The following is an 18,886-nucleotide window of genomic DNA, read 5'->3' on the forward strand; positions in this document are numbered from 1 at the left end:
TCCTTACCTCCTTGTAGATGTTGGAAGGATGGTCTCTTCGGCCACACAGGTCGGTTATTGTCTTACAGCAGCTGTCTGGGACTTTCCGTCCACTGGCCTCTGGAGATTTGATCCACAGGCTGTCAGCCCAGTCTGTGTAGTTGTTGCTCCCACAGCACTTGAACTGCAGGCAAACAGAGCAAAGGCTGAACCTGCAAGCACTGCAACCTCCTTCTCACTCCAGCCTCCCACACCAAGCCCTGGGATTCACCTTCATTGACAGACAGACTCCAGCTATCTCATGGGCTTTTTTTTTTTTAGGCTACTATTAGTGACTGTAAAGAGTCCCAAAGTGGCCACTAAATACCAGCTTCATCCATCTTTCAGTAGCCGTTGACTTTTGGTTACTGCTGGGGTTAACTGTGATCAGAGCACACCCGCAGCTGCCTCAGCTCTTAACCATTGGACTGGAGAGTGTTAATAGTGATAACAGGGCAATTTTAATTATCAGTTAGTATTACAACTAACTGAGTAGATCCAGTACAAATGCACTTGCTATGGCAGTATGTGTATAGTAGGCCCCATGCTTTCAAAGTGCCTGTGCACAAGGGTCCTTTCTGTGGGAAAGCCTCTGAGAACTGCAGCAGCCCTAACCTGAACCACCCCAGAGCCAGGCAAATTAGCAACAGCAGCAGGATGCTCTTCTTTCATTACATCTTGGTCTCCAGGGTACTGAGAAGCTTAATGAAAAATGTCAGCAACTTCTCTAAGGTTTGAAGTGGGAAGTAGAAACAGCTGCCAGAGTGACTTGGCAGCTTCACTCTGGGAGCAATTCAGATGTTGTTTCCCCTGTGCTACTGGGCATCCAATTCAGAGATCACACCATGCAATTCCATCAGTTGCACGGCCCAGGCCTTGCACCCACCCAACCTTGTCTTGAATCAGAAGCAGCAGAAGCAGCAGCATACAGAAGAAACACTTGTATGCTGGATGTCAAGAGCCCACAATGCCTTTTGCGTGTTTGATTTTAGGCCCTGCAATTAATTCTCCCTGCTTGTGAAGATACCTACCTCCTGCTGCAATTTGTCTACTGCACTGGTAACACTTTCTTCTCCCTCCTTCCGGTACTTCTGGGTCATGGTGTTCTTCAAATTTTGCTTCAGTTCCATGCTCAGCTGAATGGAAGAGATAAGTGGGATAAAATCACAACACAAACTCACCCCTCACAGCAACCCAGAGCCCTGCATGCATTTTGTTGCCTTTGCTCCAACAGGAAAGCAAAGAGCCTAGTAGAAGCTACGGCTTCCTCCGAGATCATCCTCCAAGGCTGTACCGGACAGGCTTATTTCCAAGTGATTACAGATGATGCCTCCATTTTAATAACTGGAAGGAAGTGCCTCAGGACCGAATTTCAGCCTGCATTACACATCACCATGTGGTTCTTAACCTTGAATATGTAAGATTGCCAAACCATGCCTGCATCAAAAGAGAATACAAAACTGCCCGCTTAAATATGAATATGCCTATGAGACCATGTGCAGTCTTTGTCCTCTGAAGCCTGTGACAAAATACTAAAAACCAAATCACTCTGTCCAGGAGCAGTAAGAAGTCCTGGGCATGCTGGACTGAAGCTCTATAGTCTGAATAGCTCTTGTATCAGCATCAAAAAGGATGCTACAGGAGGGAATCAAGCGTGCAATTGCAAAACTACTGCAAGGCCTTTCTTGATAAGAGAGACAAAGTCTGATTTTGCAAGTACAAAATTTCTGAAAGCATCATCATAAACCACTGGCATGTTCAGGTGACTGGATGCAGATATTTATTCCTGTGTAGGCTCTTTTAACGTAGCTGAATTCTTCTCACCCATCCTGGTGACAGCCAAAAAGTGCCAAAGAGCCACATCTTTTTTGTCATCCTGGTTCATACAGCAATACTGCTTTAGCCTAACACCTGTGAAATTCTAAGTTTCCTATACCAATAAATAACATCAACATGCATTTTAGACGGGGTCAATGAATGAAACAGGTGTGTAGCCTCTCTATGTACCTTTTATTCTGCAAAGTAGTAAAAGAGAAGTCAAGCACCTGGTTATGTTGAACTGTGCAGAATACAGTCTGCAGTTTATTCTCCCTTTGAAACACTGTTTTTTCCAACCCCATGTGTCAAATGGGGACAACACCTACCTCACAGAAATGACATGAGGCTTCACTTAGTAATATTTGCAAAGTGCTTTGAGATTCTGGACTGGGAAGCTCTACAGAAGTGCAAATGACTTAGTATAATAAAAAGAAAGGAAAAGGTTCAGCAGCTGGAAGGCACAGGCAAATAAAGAGGAGAGTCTATTAGCAGAATTGTTCCTTGGGAGAAAAGCCATTACCTGCAGGCTCACTGGGAAGAACTGCAGCATAGAACAGAGATAACATAAGAAATAGTTTAGACACACGTGCATAAGCCTTAGAGACCAAAGCAAGGTCTGAAATAAAAATGGAGGCAAACAGAGCAAGCAGCCTGCAACTAGGACAGAAGGGGGATTCATCAGCAAGAGAGCAAAGGGAAGTGCAGTTATTGATCAGAGATGCCCCCAAGTGATCTAAAGCACTCAAGGGTACAGCTCTAAATACGTTGTCCCTTATTTCAACCCAAGGATCAGCTTATCTTCATCCACTGTCATGCATGAACCTCTTGCCTTTGCACAGATGGATGGACGGACCCTGGTTTCTCAGCATGACTGCCAGGATCGGTCCTTCCCTGTTAAATATGCACACTCCTATCACTGATCCCTTCTGGCAGGAGTCAGCACAGTTCTTTGGCTCCTCACGAACTGCCAGTGCCCATCTTAGAGAGGCCAAGCACAGAAGGCCCAAGAGAAAAAGAAACAGCAAAGAATCCTGGCACTGAAGCCATCAAGATGGGATGTCCAGCTGCTTTTCAGAAAGTCATTACCATTCCCAGTCAGATTCCAGACATTGCAGGTTGTCTGTGCCTTGGTGGTTAAATTCCCTTCGAAAACAAAGCAATGACTTAAGTCTCTGCAACTGCAAAAAGTGCCAAGCTAGAACTGCAGCTGCTGGGAGTCTGTGCTGTTCTCCAGTCCCTCAGTTGGGCTACTAAGTAAAGATCTCGAAAACTTCTTGATCTGAAAGGACCTCTCAGCTGGACCATTTATTACCTCTGCCAGTTCAAAAGTACAGCAGCTTGCTTGCTCGATGCAGCAGGAACTGTTCCTATGTCCTGAATATATTAAGTGGCACCAACATAATTTCAGTTGCTTGCAGTATGCCTTGAGAGGCCTTAGGAGAGTTTCTAAATTGACAAAGTGTCAAAAATTGTCTTGTATAAGGCTCTGCAGAAAAGCATCAGAAAAGCAGACACAAAGGTGAACCGCAGGAAAGAGCCGAGCAGCCTCTCTACAGCAACCACCACCACTTTGTCAAAACCAGTAAATAATCCAAGGTCTTCTGTATGAGGAGGGGAGCGAGTACAGAGAAAAGGTGAACCACAACCAAACCCTTGGTCCCAAGCCTCCAAGCCCAATTCCGGCTCAAGAAATGGGATGATAACCTGCTGTCTTCTGTCCCTGATTTGAGTCTCTAAGTCCACTCACCTGTTGGTAGTATATATAGGCCAGAATTCCAGCAATGATCTCCAGGAGGAAGATGCACAGCAACAATATAAAGTACTGTAAAATAATGGGAAAAGCAGAACATTAAAACAGGATGTAAGGAGATGCTGAGAACCAGCTTTTCCTTAACTGGCAAAATGCATGATTGTCCTCATTGATGTTTTTCTGCAGCAGTATACAAAGGCAGGGGCTGAGATTAAGACCTCAACAGCTAGGAAAGGAGCAAGTCCACAGGTTAAAAAAACAACAAACTAACCACAGGATAAATGAAGACAAGCAGCAGCAAGCATAAGTTTAACTCACAGAGCCAGAGGGACATAGAAAATGGAAAAGTGCAGGCAACCGAGATAAGATCACTGGACAAAAGAAAGTGGTTGTTGGATAACCTGATGACTATACTCAATATCATAGAAAACATCTGACTGTGACATCAATATGCTTTAAAAAAATTACACTTTGGCTTGTTTCGATATTTTTCAGGGCATTTCACCTATTTATTAAGGAACAATGTATATTATAATGATGATTTGATAGAGCAACAAAGGTCCCATTTCACCAAGGATATAGCTAAGCATAAACCATAGATTTATGTTCCCAGAGACTTCTGTGGGGCTCAGCCACAGGCTGAAGGGCTGAAGTGGATGGACTTTAGCACACTCAGAACTGTGAATATATGTTCTGCTGAACTAGAATCTAGGGGGAAAAGCTCAGCATCTCAAAGCAATGTAAGAAGAGGTCTTAGAGAACTAAGAGGAGAACATTACTATTTCTTAAAAAGGCTTAATGGCAGTGAAATGAAAAGCCATGTACCCTGCTTACCAGAAGGAAAATTGAATGGACAGTACAGAAAACTGTTTGGAAGTATTGTTCCTACACACAAACAGGGAGGAAAGCCAAACCATGGGTGCTAGATTTCAAGGACTGGGCAGGCCTGAAGACAGAGGGTGATGCGGCACTTCTTCCTCAGGGTAAAAGAGAGCTTTTCGGAGAGAACCTGCCTTGCTCCTCATCAGCAATGGACAATTTCTTTACAGATCCAGGCTGTTTTATGACTGGTGTTAAACCGATCTCTCTGTATATAAAGCTGAAGAGACATCAGTTCCAGCCATAACAAGAACCTCATGTTAAGTCTCTGTAAGAGGTGGCCTCCCCAGGACAGAACAAACAGAATAGTTCCCATTTTCTGTTTTACCCCAACTTTAGGAAACAGCTGTTCTCAAGGGATGAAGCAAACAGATCCCTGCAAATGTAAGTGGACATCAAACTGTCTCTCCTTGGCACAAAGAAGGACAGCGAAGGCCCGGATACAGCAAGCTGACCTACACAGCACAGATGCCTTCTGTTGCACAACGGTAATGCTCCTACTATGCATTTTCTTCACTAGGTGTGTCCAAGCCCCTTTGCAGGAGTAAAACAACACACTCGGGCTTCCTCTTTCACCCTGCTGGGATTCAGCAGCTGCTAAGGATGGACAGCTGGGTTTTATCTGCAGACTGGGCTTTAATCGAAGCACACAATCTCAGGCATTCACTCCCAACCCCACACTCTCCCCCACAGCCAAACACTGACCATCTCTGCAGACGCCTGTACAAGGTACCCATTCATACCAGGGGAATGAGTCACCCAGTGGAGTGTGGGATAGCTGAAGGCTGGTCCCAACACTCACACTCACAGGAGGTTGAAAGGGGGCATGAACAGCATGCCTTGACACAAAGGCTGGCTTTCTTTTGTTGGGACCTAGTTATACCCTAACTGCTCTGACATCATTCCTCTGCCAAGGAGGGGACAGGAGGGTGGCAGGTTGCTGACAACAACCAATGAACTGGAAAGTTTATTTATTTTTCCCTGCTCTGTGTCATCATGTCAGGGGCATTCAGGTAGAGCTGAATTGTGTCACCACAGCTCAGCTCATTGTGCTGGCTTACAGTGGATAGAAACAAACATGTACCCAGCAGACCTTAACAAATTTGAGTCACAAGGCCCTTGTGAAACTTTCTAAGGGAGGTTAGTGCCTCTGCCACCCATGAATCCAACCTGTCTCTGCAGATACACTGCATCATTAACCTTATCTCTGCCTCATCGTTCCCTCAGGGCTACTTCCAAGTATCCCGCTGACATAGGGAAGCAGAGGCTTTCACTCTGGACACACACAGAGCACAGAGCTGCTTCCCTTGCTCTTCATCAGGAGTTGTAGGGCTTTCTTAGAGGTCTGCTCTGGGAGGAGTAGGTCTGCTCTGGCATGAGGCTGCAGGGACATGCTCCACTCGCTTCCCAAGAGGCTGCGGAACAAGTCAGAAATGTGGGATCACCCAAATGCCTGTAGTAGACACATGCCTGGGAGGGTTCTGAGCAAAATTCACTCTTACTCTGGATCCCAGCCAGAGTTAGGGCAATCTGATGTCTCCTCAAGATCTACATAGCTCAGGTTTCTTCCATCCACCTTCAAGAGTTTGAGTGAAGCACCAAGCTTTAGTCTGTTTTCTGTGATTAACCCAAAGAATGCTTCAACCCACCTACTATCCAAATCACTTTCTGGAGTGCTCTTTCTACTACCTGAAGAAGAGATACGTAGCCTATACTCATAAGTCAGCAATCTCACTTCAGTGAGACGGCTCCAGGCTGAAATGTAGCCAGAACAGAAATCATAACCCATGGGTGTTCCCTTCTCCCTATCCAAGGTAGCAGCTAACTAGAAGTGGCAGCATGAGAGGCCAAGCCTGAAGAAAGCCACTTTCTTTCTTTATGCGCAAGGTCTTTATTTGATGAGCCCTTTCCCAAAGACTCTTGCTTGCATACTTCTGTGTATGAAAACATAAACCTTGACTGAAGCACAATACATAGTGGTTTGTGTGCTTGTAAAGAACTGGACTGCAGCATCACAGCCAGCCAGGCTGCATATACACTGCCATGCCTGCTCATGGAGCCAGAGGAACTCCACACTCACTGCCCAAGCCTCAGCACATGACCTGGCTAAGGAGGGACAGAGGAAGGCAAATAAGCAATGACATAAAAAGCAGCATAGCTGTGAGCGATGAGCAATTAAATACTATTAAGAGCCTTGAAGTAGGCCTATAAAACTCAGATAGAAAGGCAGCAAAAAAATTCACAGCTTCCCAAGTCTTCAGCAGGAAAACAAACTAAAAACCAGATATGCATTTTACAAACAGCACCCAAAGCTGTCAGTAACTAAAGCACCAAAAAGGCACCGGGGAGAGCAGAGAGTGCTGCTTACAGAGTTCCTTCCCATATTTATGTGGGCCTTTGGTACAGACTGAAACTGGGGAAGGCTGACATAGTCCCTGAGGCACTGACTGTGAAACTATCACATTACTGTCTGAGCTCAGAGCTGGCAAAGGCCACCAGCCAGGCTCACCCAGCCCTGGCAAGCACAGCCCTGGCTCTTGTGCAGATTACTCACCAGCAGCCAAAGCAGAGCACAAGCAAGAAGAGACAATAGGCCTGTCACAACCAGCCACTCCAAAAGGATGCATGGTGTAAGGAGACAGAGTGACCTTTTGTTCCCGAGAGACAATTATTAGTTTTCTGTGGCAGAATAACAAAGAAAACCCCACCGGATTTTCATCTGTAGCTTCTGACTGAGGCAGAAAGACAAAGGGAGATCTCTTTGGCATGGAGAGTAAGTGAAGCAAGGCCAAAAAGGACCGCTACAGACCAGGAGTCTAATGAACAAGCACCAGCAGTGCACTCACTGCATCCTCCTCTGTGTTTTATTCTCCCTTCTTGGCTCTACTCTTCCTTTCATACAGATTACCAGGCTTTCAAAGCAGTGGTACGAGCATCAAGCTTGCTCATGACTCCTGTTTCTGCTCCAAGATCCAAACCAAAGAGGGGAAATAGGACAGTCAGGTGAATGAACACTTGCAAAGGAAGGAGCTGATCAAGAGTTGCTGCAGTACCTTTTTCTCTAACTGTGAAAGTAAAGAGCCACTGATAGTTACTTAAGTCACTGCACTCACTTTAGCCCCGAAACTAAAAACATCTGCTGCTACACTGAGATTTAATGGGAGATTTAGAGGGAGGAAGCAGAAAAGAAATCCTAGGGCTGGTCAAAATCTTCAGTGTAGGTGGGCGAGCAGTTTGCCCAGGAAGTAACACAGGGAATGGCATACAAGCAGCAGCAGATTAGCAAAACTGTGTGGCTTTTTTGTGGAAGCAAAACTAAGTTGTTTTGGGGTTTTTTTTGCAACTAAAGAAAATACTCATTGGAAACGCTCTGCTTTTTGACAGCCAAGTGGAAGTGTGTTTGTTTGGCTTGAACGCACTTTCATTAAGAGGCAGTTTTGCTACAGGTCTTCCCAAAGAGAATGTGGGATGGGCAGGGAAGAAGAAAGAAAGAAAAGGCACAAGATTTTGTTTTGAATAGTTTCAAACAGACATTCTTACACAAGATACCAGTATTATGACTATACTTTGCACTTTCAAACCATGCAGTGGTAAGCACATTCTTTATGTAGATGAAAGAAAATACTCTGCTTGTCCCCCAGGACACAGACAGTACTGCTGTTAGGAGCTGGAGGCCTTAGTGGTATTTGCTCTAGGACAAGTAAGGTTGGCGCAGAACACAACCTAGATGTTTCCCTCCCTCTCAGCATGTTTCAAGAGAAAATGGGGTGAATTCTCCCCAAAGCAAAACAACCAAATGAAACTTACCACTCTTAGCAAATTCCGACGCTCTTTGAAGGTGGCACAGCAACCAAGGATGCCAGTAACCATCACAACCACCCCAGCCACCACCAGAATATAAGCAGTTGCAGAATACGTGCTGGAGGAAAGCAGGCTGATGTAGTCACTCTTCTCAGCTAGAGTCCAGGCGCCCACTGCCATCACAGCCCCACCAGCCAGCTGGGCAGAGAGAGAGAGAAGCAAGCAAATGAAGGACATCTGATGCTTGAGTTTCCTAATCTCCTAGAGCAACTGGACTGGGATGCCAGGATGTGGTTTAGCTCCGTAAAATGAGCCAGAGATTATCTACACTAAAGGAACGACTCCCAGAGGTCTCACTGGGATGGGGAGCAGGCCCCAGTGCACTAGGAGGGACAGGGCTTCAAGGCAGCCAGCTTAGCACCCCAGGCAGCCTTAGATGCAAGCCATCTGAAACATCTGTGTACAGCAATTCACACCTGAGCCTTCCCAAATGTAGTTACACTACTATTTGGGCAACTTATGAAAAAAGTATCAAATCTACTGGGGTGCTACAGGGGAAACAGCTTCACATCAGCAGGCTTTCCACATACTGAATGTGAGGGAGCAATGCTACCAATAAATGACAGCCATGCCCTACACCCGCTTCCTAGACTATACATCTGGGGAGAAAGCAGTCAAGCAGCCAAACAGCCTGGCTGGTTAAACTCTAACCCTTGCAGCAAATGAACATGGAGAAGCCACCCAGATTCCTAGAGGTCCCTTCTCTCTTTGCAAGCCTGGTGTTTCTGGAGAGTTTATGCAGCTTCTAGTAAATTCAGTTAGTTTTCCTTAAAGGTCTGACCTGGAAGCTCTGGCCCAGGAAGCAAAGGAAAAAACAATTCTCTGTTATTGGTAACTTCTTGGTGGAAAGGACAACTCTAGGAAGCTCTAGTGTGGACCCAGCTGCAAGAAGGTGTTTGTTATCCTTGCTCTAGGTGTTCCACTCCACTGCCAGGACTCCCTCTGCCATTTTGTGAGGCGGAATGGCAAGCCAGTGGAGTCCTCAGGCTCCCTGGAAAAGCAATCCAGGTGAACAAACAAAGCATGCTTTCAGATTCCCTGTTATTTTCTATACTTGGCAACATGACCTTGAAACAACAGAGACTACCATGTCAAACCGTAACTTCTGCAGGCTGGGCAGGCAAGCCCAAAGGATGGGGTTTCACTGCACACAATGAAACCTCTGTCCTTTTCGCCAAGGACTTCATCAAGCCCAAGATTTCTGTGCCCCAACACCAAAACTGAAGTGCCATCTCCATGCCTCTAAAATAGACCGAAGTTTCTTACCCAGAAAAAGAAGTTGAAGATGAAGAGCAGGTACTTGAGACAGATGGTCCCACATGTTTCCTTCTTTTCCGTATACTCACGCATCTTCCTGGCTCAGCAAGTTCCTGGGGAAAAAAAAAAAAAAAAGAGAATCAGAAAAGCCTGAATCAGTCATCACACCCCTTCTCCCAAAAGGTCAGCATTACTGCTCTCCTCCTGCAAGAGCTCACACTTCCGACCTTTTCCTGAAGCAAGACAGTGAGCAAGCCATTCAACTAACTTCAGGGGTGCTAGACAGTGCTTGCATCGACAAAAAGCTCCTGTATTCATGTGGGTGACCTACACAGTGTGAGACCTCACACCGTATGAAAGGAAGACAGATGGCACCAGCATGTGGCCTTCCTGTAGTGCCTTCATCCTCCTTTTCTCTCCCTATCCTGCTGTCACTCCTGGAGACTCATTTCACTTCAGATCAATACTTGCAGTGAATGAATCAGACCTACTGTCATTTGAGTGGTGAAGTCAAAACCAAGAATTACGATCAATGTTATGGTAAGGAAACTTCAGCATAGTTCATGCTGACCTCTCCCTATTTGAACTGAAACAAATGAAATCCCAGACTTGTCATCCAGAAAATCCAAGTATCTGGCTCCTAACTTCAGCCTGTAACTGCTGTTTCTGAAGGCAGCAACAGAAACCTCTGTCCTTAACATTTATGGAATAATCTGTCTCCAAAGAATACTCTCCTCACTGGCATTAGTTACAACTGCCTTAAATAGATCCCTCCCTAAGTTTTGGGTATTTTTAATCTTTACAACCATAACTGGGAATGTTTTTGTTATCCACTCAAATGCCCTATACTTTCTGAACCCCACCAATGTGTTGGAGTAATTTTCTTTTTCACTTTGCTTATTTCTCCTGCACATACATAACGAATGGGAATCCACTGTGGGTCAGTCCCCGTGCAGCGTACCAGATCTGCTACACTCTTGAGCAGGTTTCTCAGGACTAGGGCTGCAACAAGTGCAGCTCCATGTCACAGGCTGCACATCTAGGGGCTATCAGGTTGGGTCAGGCAGCATTATCTTTGCTGCTACATTGCTAACATCTGGCTTTAGAGCCAGGTGAATAAGGCTGAGAACAGCAGCTGCCCATTCTGCAGCATAAATGTATTTTATTTGCGGGGAACTGTTTCCTTTTGCTTCATGCCAGACCACTCAAAAACCTCAGCCATGCCTGTGCTTCAGAAACTAATAAATCAAGCTAACATGGAAGGCAAGGGTGAGAACAGGCTTCAGTCCCACCCATGCCCGTCCCCAGTCACCACAAGAAAACATTTTTCTCTAGAAGAACATCTGGCAACAACAGTTGGTAGCAGAAGGCTATTTCACTGCCAAAGGGGGCAGCTCTGAGATGGTGGCATATATCAAGGAGAATAATTCTTCACAGTTATCTTCAAAAGAGATCAGAACCTCCAGCAATGCTCAAATGAATTACCATGCTTCAGCACAAAAAGGCCCAGGGCAGTGAGCAGGGCTGGATGCTGGTGGTACTGTGTGCACTGAAGGGACTTGTAAATTCTCAATGAGAAGATGCCCTGTGAATGCAGCACTCACAGGAGGTGACAGATTTACAGCTCCCAGAGGCTTCATTTAGCTACAGAACAGGTACAGCAGCAGCGAGGCAGGCTCCTGCAGCCACACACGCCTGCACAACCTAGAACAGGTACATCTGCCCAGAGCAGATAGATGCCTTCCAGTAACACCCTCTAAGGATTGTGCTTGGCTTTTTGCCCACCCCTTCTAACATCAGGGCTGCATTTAGAGGGAAATGCACCACAGGTTTGCTGAAACTGACCCTGGTTCAGATCACTGAGAGCCACGGCATGGTAACAATGCTCACTGTGCTTGGGCTGGCTATCCTCTTGCTGCAGAAGATTTCAGGAACCTTTCCTTCTTCCCCTCAAATTACATCCTCTACCACAAAACAAAACAAAACACAACAAAACAAAACCACCAAAAAACCAAAACAAAAATAAAGAAGAAGCCACTACAGTTATTTCCATGTATCAGCACAGAGCAGGTGCCAGGCCATAGCAAGGGATGCTAACTTGTCCCTCCTTCTGACCTGAAAGCTCAGAAATCCCAGACCGAGATTGCGCTGCATCTTATTCTGGGTGACAACCGGACAGACACACAGCTGAGACTGCACTTGCATTCAGATAGCAAACAGTCTGAGATTCCCCTCAAGACTGCAGGTCCTGCTCCACTGAGCACCACATACAGGTCTCTCAGGCCAGCTTGGCTTCACTGCCAGGACGAGAGGATCTGTCTGTTTCCAGAAAGCTGGCAGGCAACAGCTGCAGGTTTATAAAGCACGGTGATTCACACAGGGATGGCAGGCCATGAATCAGAAAGCAATCAAGGCTGTCTCCTGTTTGATCTATCCTTCCTAGCCACGAGCAGAGCTGGTGGCACTGGCTGCCCCTGCATGCTTAATGACTCACCCAGTGATCTATTCAGGGAAAGGCAGCTCTCTCTACACCCTCTTTTCGGAAGTCATGTGTTTGTGCTCCTTGCCTCCCACAGAGTGGGGCTGCCTCCCCTCACCTGCAAAGACAGGGTCTGACTTTAGGGAGCTACGCTAGTCTTCAAGGAAAGCAAGTGAGAGCAGGAGACCCCGGTGAAATGTCTCTCCCAGACAGCCCAGGCAGTGGAGGGGGGAGCCACAATCTGCCTCACGGGCTAAGGGTGACCTGGGGCTCTGAGCCTCATGGTCCCAAAAAGCACAGAGGTGTTGATCACTGAATTCAGTGACATGACCAGGTTCTCTTGGCTTCAGTCATCTTTATAACAGACCTCCAGAAATGAGACAAGTCACTTGTGAAACCAGACATGAAGCAGCAACATTAAGTAACTCACACACTTATGCTCTATTTTAAAACACTGAGGCAAAGGTCTATTCTGAATCACATTGATAATTACGAATTATCTCTCCAGTAGACAGAAAATGGCAAGCTATGCCACAGGAGTGTATTTACAAATGCATAACAACATATTAATTATACATGAGCTTCATAATGGGAAGTGCTTTGTTAACTGAAAAAGTGGTTACAAGACCAAAAGTACTTCTGTAATGAAGTTCACTTGGTCCAGTCCAATAGACAGTAGCCTCACGGGCAAGTCATATTTAAGCAAGCAGTCATTGGATACAGGCTGTGAAATTTTGCTACAGAATGGGGAGAAGTATTCCTATGTAATTCACCAGCAATTAACAACAGGTTACTACTATTCCCCCCCAGTTGCAATGTATGTAACAAGGAGAAATAATACTCTAAAACTAAATGCACAAAGAGGAAAAAAAACCAAGGACAAACTCAGTGTGACAGAACCTGCACATGAAGCCAAATCTCCACTCTGACACAGATTTTCTGCATGAACTCAGGCAAGTCCCTTAGTGTGTCCCTTGCCTCTGCTCTTCCTCCTCAGGGCAGGACCCTCACCTTTCCCTAAATCCAGTGATGTTGCAAGGATCTGCACAGAGAACCCCTGCCGACAGAATAATGCCAGCTGCAAGGCATGACAAGCTCCAGGTTATTGGTGTATTGGCAAAAGCCCTACAGCAACACAATTTCACTGCCTCAAAAGTGCTTTTGTCAGTATAGGCTACTTTAGCCAGTCAACTGGAACAACATCTTCTGGGGTTAGTAAAATCCATACTCATTCTGCCCTGTCTGACTGCAAGCCACAACCTTGCAGGTGTGTAAGAACACACAATGCATGACTGCCAGGCAAGGCAGGGGTCAATTCAGAAGTTAAACCATTCCACAGCCTGATTTTCTTGGGCTCTCATCCTACTGGACTGAACCCTTATGTCAAACCAGACAACATGAATGCACCAGAAGCTGAGCAGTTCAGTTTCAGTTTTGGATGCTGAGCACCTGGGAACACAAGCACTGTGCTAACAGCTGTTTTGCTGTGCTGAGCCACCTAAAATCTCAACGGCAAGGGTCGCTCTGGTTATCCCACATCAGACCACTATCCCAAATCAGACCACAGTCTTGCACTGACCAAAAGAGTATTTTTATTTGCAGGCCCAAAGGCACATACAGGCACATACCCACATCCCAGCTCAGAATGCACGTGGCCTGCACACATGCATGCGTCTGCTGGATAGACATTCATTTAGTCATCACAGGCACTGCTTGGTACATTTGTCTCAACTTGCACAGTAACAGTACCTAATTAAACAGCAAAGAAAGTCAGGCCTGCAGGCTTTTTCTGCACAACCTGCCCTAAGGCAGCATCTGATGGATGGGGAAGAAACAATGCCAAAACAAATGAAATAGCTCCCAGGCCATTAAAAGCATCATTACTTTTAAGCATTGATTTTTGAATGATAGCAATAAAATTGGTATCCAATGCATCAGTGATGCCTACCTCATAGATAACTTGTAAGCCAGAAGTTAGGTAACTTCTAACATCTTTGCCAACACACAGAAGAAAGACTTGCTGCAGGAAATCCTGCTGCACCTACACAGACATGAAAGTACAGTTTCGAAGGGCTGCAAACCCAACATTGTCAGTCCCCTGCTAATAAAGCCACCTCACACACACAGTGGGCATGCTGATGGCCTAGAGGGCAAGGCTCAGCTATGCTGGATAACCCTGGCCCTAAGGTAGGTCTACGCACACAAGGCAGACATCCTCCCTTGAGTATGTGCAATGTAGGTGTGGGCCAATAATTTATTATCTTCAGCAAAATGAGTGAAGACCTCATTCTCCAGTAAGGCAACTCCAACCTTTCCAACCTTTGAAAACATGATCTAAGTTCCCTTTCTGTAAGAGCAAAATATTACCATGACCATCACTTACCTACCCCACTGAACATTCTCAGAAAAGGCCTCCAGCTGCTTATCATCTTGCCAGCTCATCTCACACAGCTCAGAATGCAGCCAGAAGTGATTCAGTAAAGCCTTCCCAGGAAAGGAATTCTAAGTCTTACTGCTGGAAAGCTCCAATTTACACAATTACTGAGTGCAAATATCCACCCCAGACCAATAGCTGATACGGGTCAAGGGTCTTGCACTGACCTCTCGCCACTAAAGCAGCTCACACCACCAGTGCAAATGTTCTATCTTCTGTAAGTGCCTTCTTCCACCCCCCTCTTCTTGCTTGCCCCAATCCTCTGCTGGATTCAGGAAAGCAGAAAGCTGAAAAAGAGACATGCAGAAAAACATTAACTATGTAAAAGATTATTTTGGGAATAAATATTTGGTAACACACTTTGCCGTAAATTTCTCCTTTTAATAAAGTACATGACTACAGAATATACCTTATGAGTGCATTTGATTAAACTGCAGTTTGGGCACTGGATAAGTAGGGAGAAGAGCCAAACTGTGGCACTAGGAGCATGAAGACATTCTGATGGTAGGAAGCTATCAGAACAGGTTTATATTCACTGCTGCATTCTGTAAACACAGAGCGGCTGCAAAGAAAAAGCACACTAGGAAGTAATTGTTTCCTTCATGCTCTATCCCTGCTCAAGTATAATCAAGACACAGGTCTTAAGCACCATGGCAGGCACTGCTGGAAAACAGCTTCCCTGAATTCACCTGCCACTGCCAGCCCCTCTAGAGCAAGCTTCAACATCGCAGTGTAAACACACAGTACCTCCCTCAGATAAGCAAAAAGCCACAGCAAAGTGAGTGGGAACTGAACAGGAGTTATTTCTCTACAGCCTTACTACATTTATCATAAAGAGTCTTAGAATGGTTTGGGTTGGAGGGGACCTCTGAAAATTATCCAGTCTGACCCTCTGCAATGACCACAGACATCTTCAACTACATCAGGTTGCTCAGAGTCCTGTCCAGCCTGCCCTTGAATGTTTCCAGGGATGTGGCATCTACCACCTCTCTGGGCAAGCTGTTCATGTTTCATCACCCTCATTGTAAAAACTTCTTCCCTAAATCTAGTATGAATCTGCCCTCTTTTAGTTTAAATCCATTACCTTTTTTCCTGTCACTACAGGCCGTACTAAAAAGTCTGTCCCCATCTTTCTTAGAAGTCCCTTCCAATTATTGAAAGGCCACAGTAAGATCTCTCTGAAGCCTTCTCTTCTCCAGGCTGAACAACCTCAGCTTTCTCAGCCGTTACTCCTAAGAGAGGTGTTCCCTCTCTCTGATCATTTTCATGGTCCTCCTCTGGACCTGCTCAAACATGTCCATGTCTTTCTTATACTGAGGACTCCATAGCTGGATGCAGTGCTTCAGGTGCAGTCTCACCAGAGCAGAACAGAGAGGCCCTCAGATGTGTCAGCCACACCACTTAGCTTGGTGTCATCTGCAAACTTTCTGAAGGTGTGCTTGATCCCCCTGTCCATGTCACTGATGGACAAGTATGGACCCCTGAGGGACACCATTCATCACTGATCTCAACCCAGGCATTTCAGTGGAGGCAACTACACTGCATAAGGCTGCTGTATGGGAAAATGGCCTCTAGCATCCCCTCTGTCCCCTGCTTTTCTACAATAGAGGGTCCCAAATTTTTTGCAATCATTTGTACCACCACATCCTCAGCCATCCCACCTTCATCCCACAGCAGGCAGGTTCAATTTTCCCTGCAATGCTTCCATTGGCATTGTGGGCAGCAGAATGCAAAGGGTAAGAGAAAAGCATTCTTCCTCCCTAACCTGTTTGGATACAGAATTTAATGATCCTTTGAGCTACACCCTGACACTAACTTTCTTATCGATTGTCCATAGCAGGGTATAGAAGCAGTAATACTTCCCGACTTGCCTGCGTGGCATAATGAGGTACTTGCAAGCCACCAGGAAGAGAAAGTTACTTCTAATTAGCAGATCAAATTTAACATAATTCATGAACTCATTAACTTCCTATTACTTTCAAAGGGAGGCTCCTGCAGGCCTTTACAGAGCATAGTATGGGAGATACACCTTCATTTATAATCAGCTTGGATTACCCCTGCTTCCATTCTCTATGAAAAGAGCTAGAAACTTGTTGATTCACATACTATGTAGCCTCTAGTCCACAAAAACATCTCTTGAGAGAAACAGTGGAAATCCCAACACTTGAGCCACTGAGAAACAGGCTAAACACAATCCTGGAATCATTAATTAAGGATCAGACAACGGAGTTTTCTGAGAAACTGGGAAGAGGAGGGAAGGCACAGGCAGTGCGGTCACCTGCAAAGCACGCAATAGGTCTGAAGCACCTTCAGCCCCAAGGCTGGGCCTAAACTCTTCTTGAGCAGCCTCTGTACCCTCCCATTTATCCATCTGCTTCATGCTGCTCCCACAGTCCTGTCCTTCCAGAAGAGAAAGCCCATCCAGGATGCAAAGCTTTCCACCTCAGCATGCTGGAATGTGCTGGAAAGTCAAAGTACTTGTGCCTCTAGAGCTGGGGCGAAGGCAAGACACAAACCAGACACCCAGTGAGGCAAAGAAGGCTCCTTCTCAGGAATTGTCATTTATAGTTGTGTGCGTAGCAGGCACACAGAACAGATTTTTGTCCAAAACCCTTCTCCCTGACCTTCACATGGAAGCTGAACTCATTTGGCACTGCTGAATGAGATTTCCCAGACCACAGTTTGGAAACTGCCTTTATCTCCTGCCTGTTGTCTAAACTGATTAAATGCTCCTGAGGGCATGGAGTCATCTTCCTTGACTGTACAGTGCCTAGCACAAAAGGATCTCACCCTGAGCCTTTTAGGGGCTGCTGAGAAGTGAGAAATACAAAGCAGTACTTTAGAGCCACATCACCTGCTCCTACTAGCAATGTGCACAGTGGTTCTGGGAGAGGTGGAGACAACCTGGAAAGCCAGCTACATTCAAGAAGTACTAAGATCTCTTGAAGATCTCTGGCAGACCCCACTTGGCTCTATGTCTCAAATAGGATGAAACCTTCCTGAAGAACTTAAGTTAAGCAAGATCCCAGCCTGGGAGTTTGGGAAGATCTTGCCTCAACATTCTCTTGGTCTAGGCATCACCTCCACACGAGTGTCACAGTCCTGCTGTCACCCCTCAGAACACTTGCCAAATCCCTCCTTTCTTCTACCCTGGTTTGAGCTGCTGTGTTTTGAATAGACCCCTCAAAAGAGATGAAGACCCTTAACTCCTGTTAATTTTGATGAGAGGCAGGTATCCAGCACAGAACTGTGTGCCTAACACACCTGAGGAGCCACCTGCTCTTCGAGAAAAGACCTGTCTCTCAGGAGAAGAGCACTTAGCACTTCCACTCATGTTTTTCAAGACTATTTACTTCTTAGGGGAGGGGCTTACTGAAGCATAAATAACAGCAAACGTATATTTCAAACTCAGCAAGGATTTACTGGACACTTACCTGTGAACTAAATGTTTTATGAGGAGGTTAGTCAAACCTGGGCAAGGTGATGGCTGGCCTCAGGATCCTTGGGGATAAAAGGGACCTTAGTGTAAAACCAATTTTACAACCATTCAGAAAAAGAAAGCATGAGAGAGAAAGAGTGATCAAGCATGCCTGGGGCTGCGTGTGTCTGTGCTCCAGCACCATTCCACTACAAAGCAAACAAAAACCCTTCATAGGGCTTTCTGGTCCACACAAAACATATACATCCAGCCACATCCAGAGAGCAGAAAGCCCCCGTCTGCCGCTCCCAGAAGTTGATAATCAGGGAAGTAAGCGGCCTCTCCAAGCACCCAGTCTTCATCTGAAGTGGAAAGCAGACCAGAGATGGGCATGCACTGTGCAACCAACAGGAACTCTTTCTGTGTCAAACAACATGCTCTTGTATTTCATAAGGCCTCCTTTATCCTGAAGGATCCCAAAGCACTTTACACTATTTATACACAGGAGGCACTTCACTAGTCATTGAGCCGAGGAGAGGAACAATAACTGTCTCTTTTTCTCCCACTCATAGCACGAGAAATCAGTGCCTGGTGTGTGTTTGCAGAGAGCTCACAGCAATGAGGGTTTGCCATGGCAAGGAACAATAGTTCAGATAGGTCAGGGTTAGCCCACAGGCAAGACAAACTCTTCACTGCAGCCTTCCATTGGTAGTTTAAATTCTATTTTCCCATCTCTGTTCACGGGCACTGCGGGGTCTCTCGGCATTTTTGTTTCGTTTGTGGTTTTGTGTGGGTTTGGTTTGGTTTTGTTTTGTTGTTTTTTTTTTTTACACAGGGCTTTGTCTGCCCTGGAGAACTTACCAGCAGCATTCATCCACATTTCTGAACAAAACACTTTGGGCAGAATCAGCTTTCTGCCTGATCCCTTCCTAATCATTACATTCATTCTCAGCAAAGCTGCTGGGCCCTCAG

At 45.8% G+C, this 18,886-nt stretch overlaps 1 protein-coding gene across 4 annotated transcripts in view; it reads right to left on the bottom strand.

The window, feature by feature from the left end:
- Nucleotides 1-18,886, bottom strand: part of CD151 (CD151 molecule (Raph blood group)) — a 33,861-nt gene that overhangs the window by 5,101 nt on the left and 9,874 nt on the right. The window contains exons 2-8 of one of the 4 annotated variants that reach the window (XM_080619941.1): nucleotides 17,931-17,997; nucleotides 14,664-14,783; nucleotides 9,593-9,696; nucleotides 8,273-8,464; nucleotides 3,584-3,658; nucleotides 1,050-1,154; nucleotides 8-163 (exon numbers count right to left, since the gene is read on the bottom strand). In XM_080619941.1, coding sequence (XP_080476067.1) covers nucleotides 8-163; nucleotides 1,050-1,154; nucleotides 3,584-3,658; nucleotides 8,273-8,464; nucleotides 9,593-9,676 — 612 coding nt within the window. In that variant the 5' untranslated portion in view covers nucleotides 9,677-9,696; nucleotides 14,664-14,783; nucleotides 17,931-17,997. Of the gene's footprint in view, nucleotides 1-7; nucleotides 164-1,049; nucleotides 1,155-3,583; nucleotides 3,659-8,272; nucleotides 8,465-9,592; nucleotides 10,178-14,663; nucleotides 14,784-17,930; nucleotides 17,998-18,886 lie in introns of those variants that run through there. The other 3 variants (XM_080619940.1, XM_080619943.1, XM_080619942.1) reach the window with 3 other exon arrangements.

This window comes from Psittacula echo, assembly GCF_963264785.1.
Source record: "Psittacula echo genome assembly, chromosome: 5".
Classification (NCBI taxonomy): domain Eukaryota; kingdom Metazoa; phylum Chordata; class Aves; order Psittaciformes; family Psittacidae; genus Psittacula; species Psittacula echo.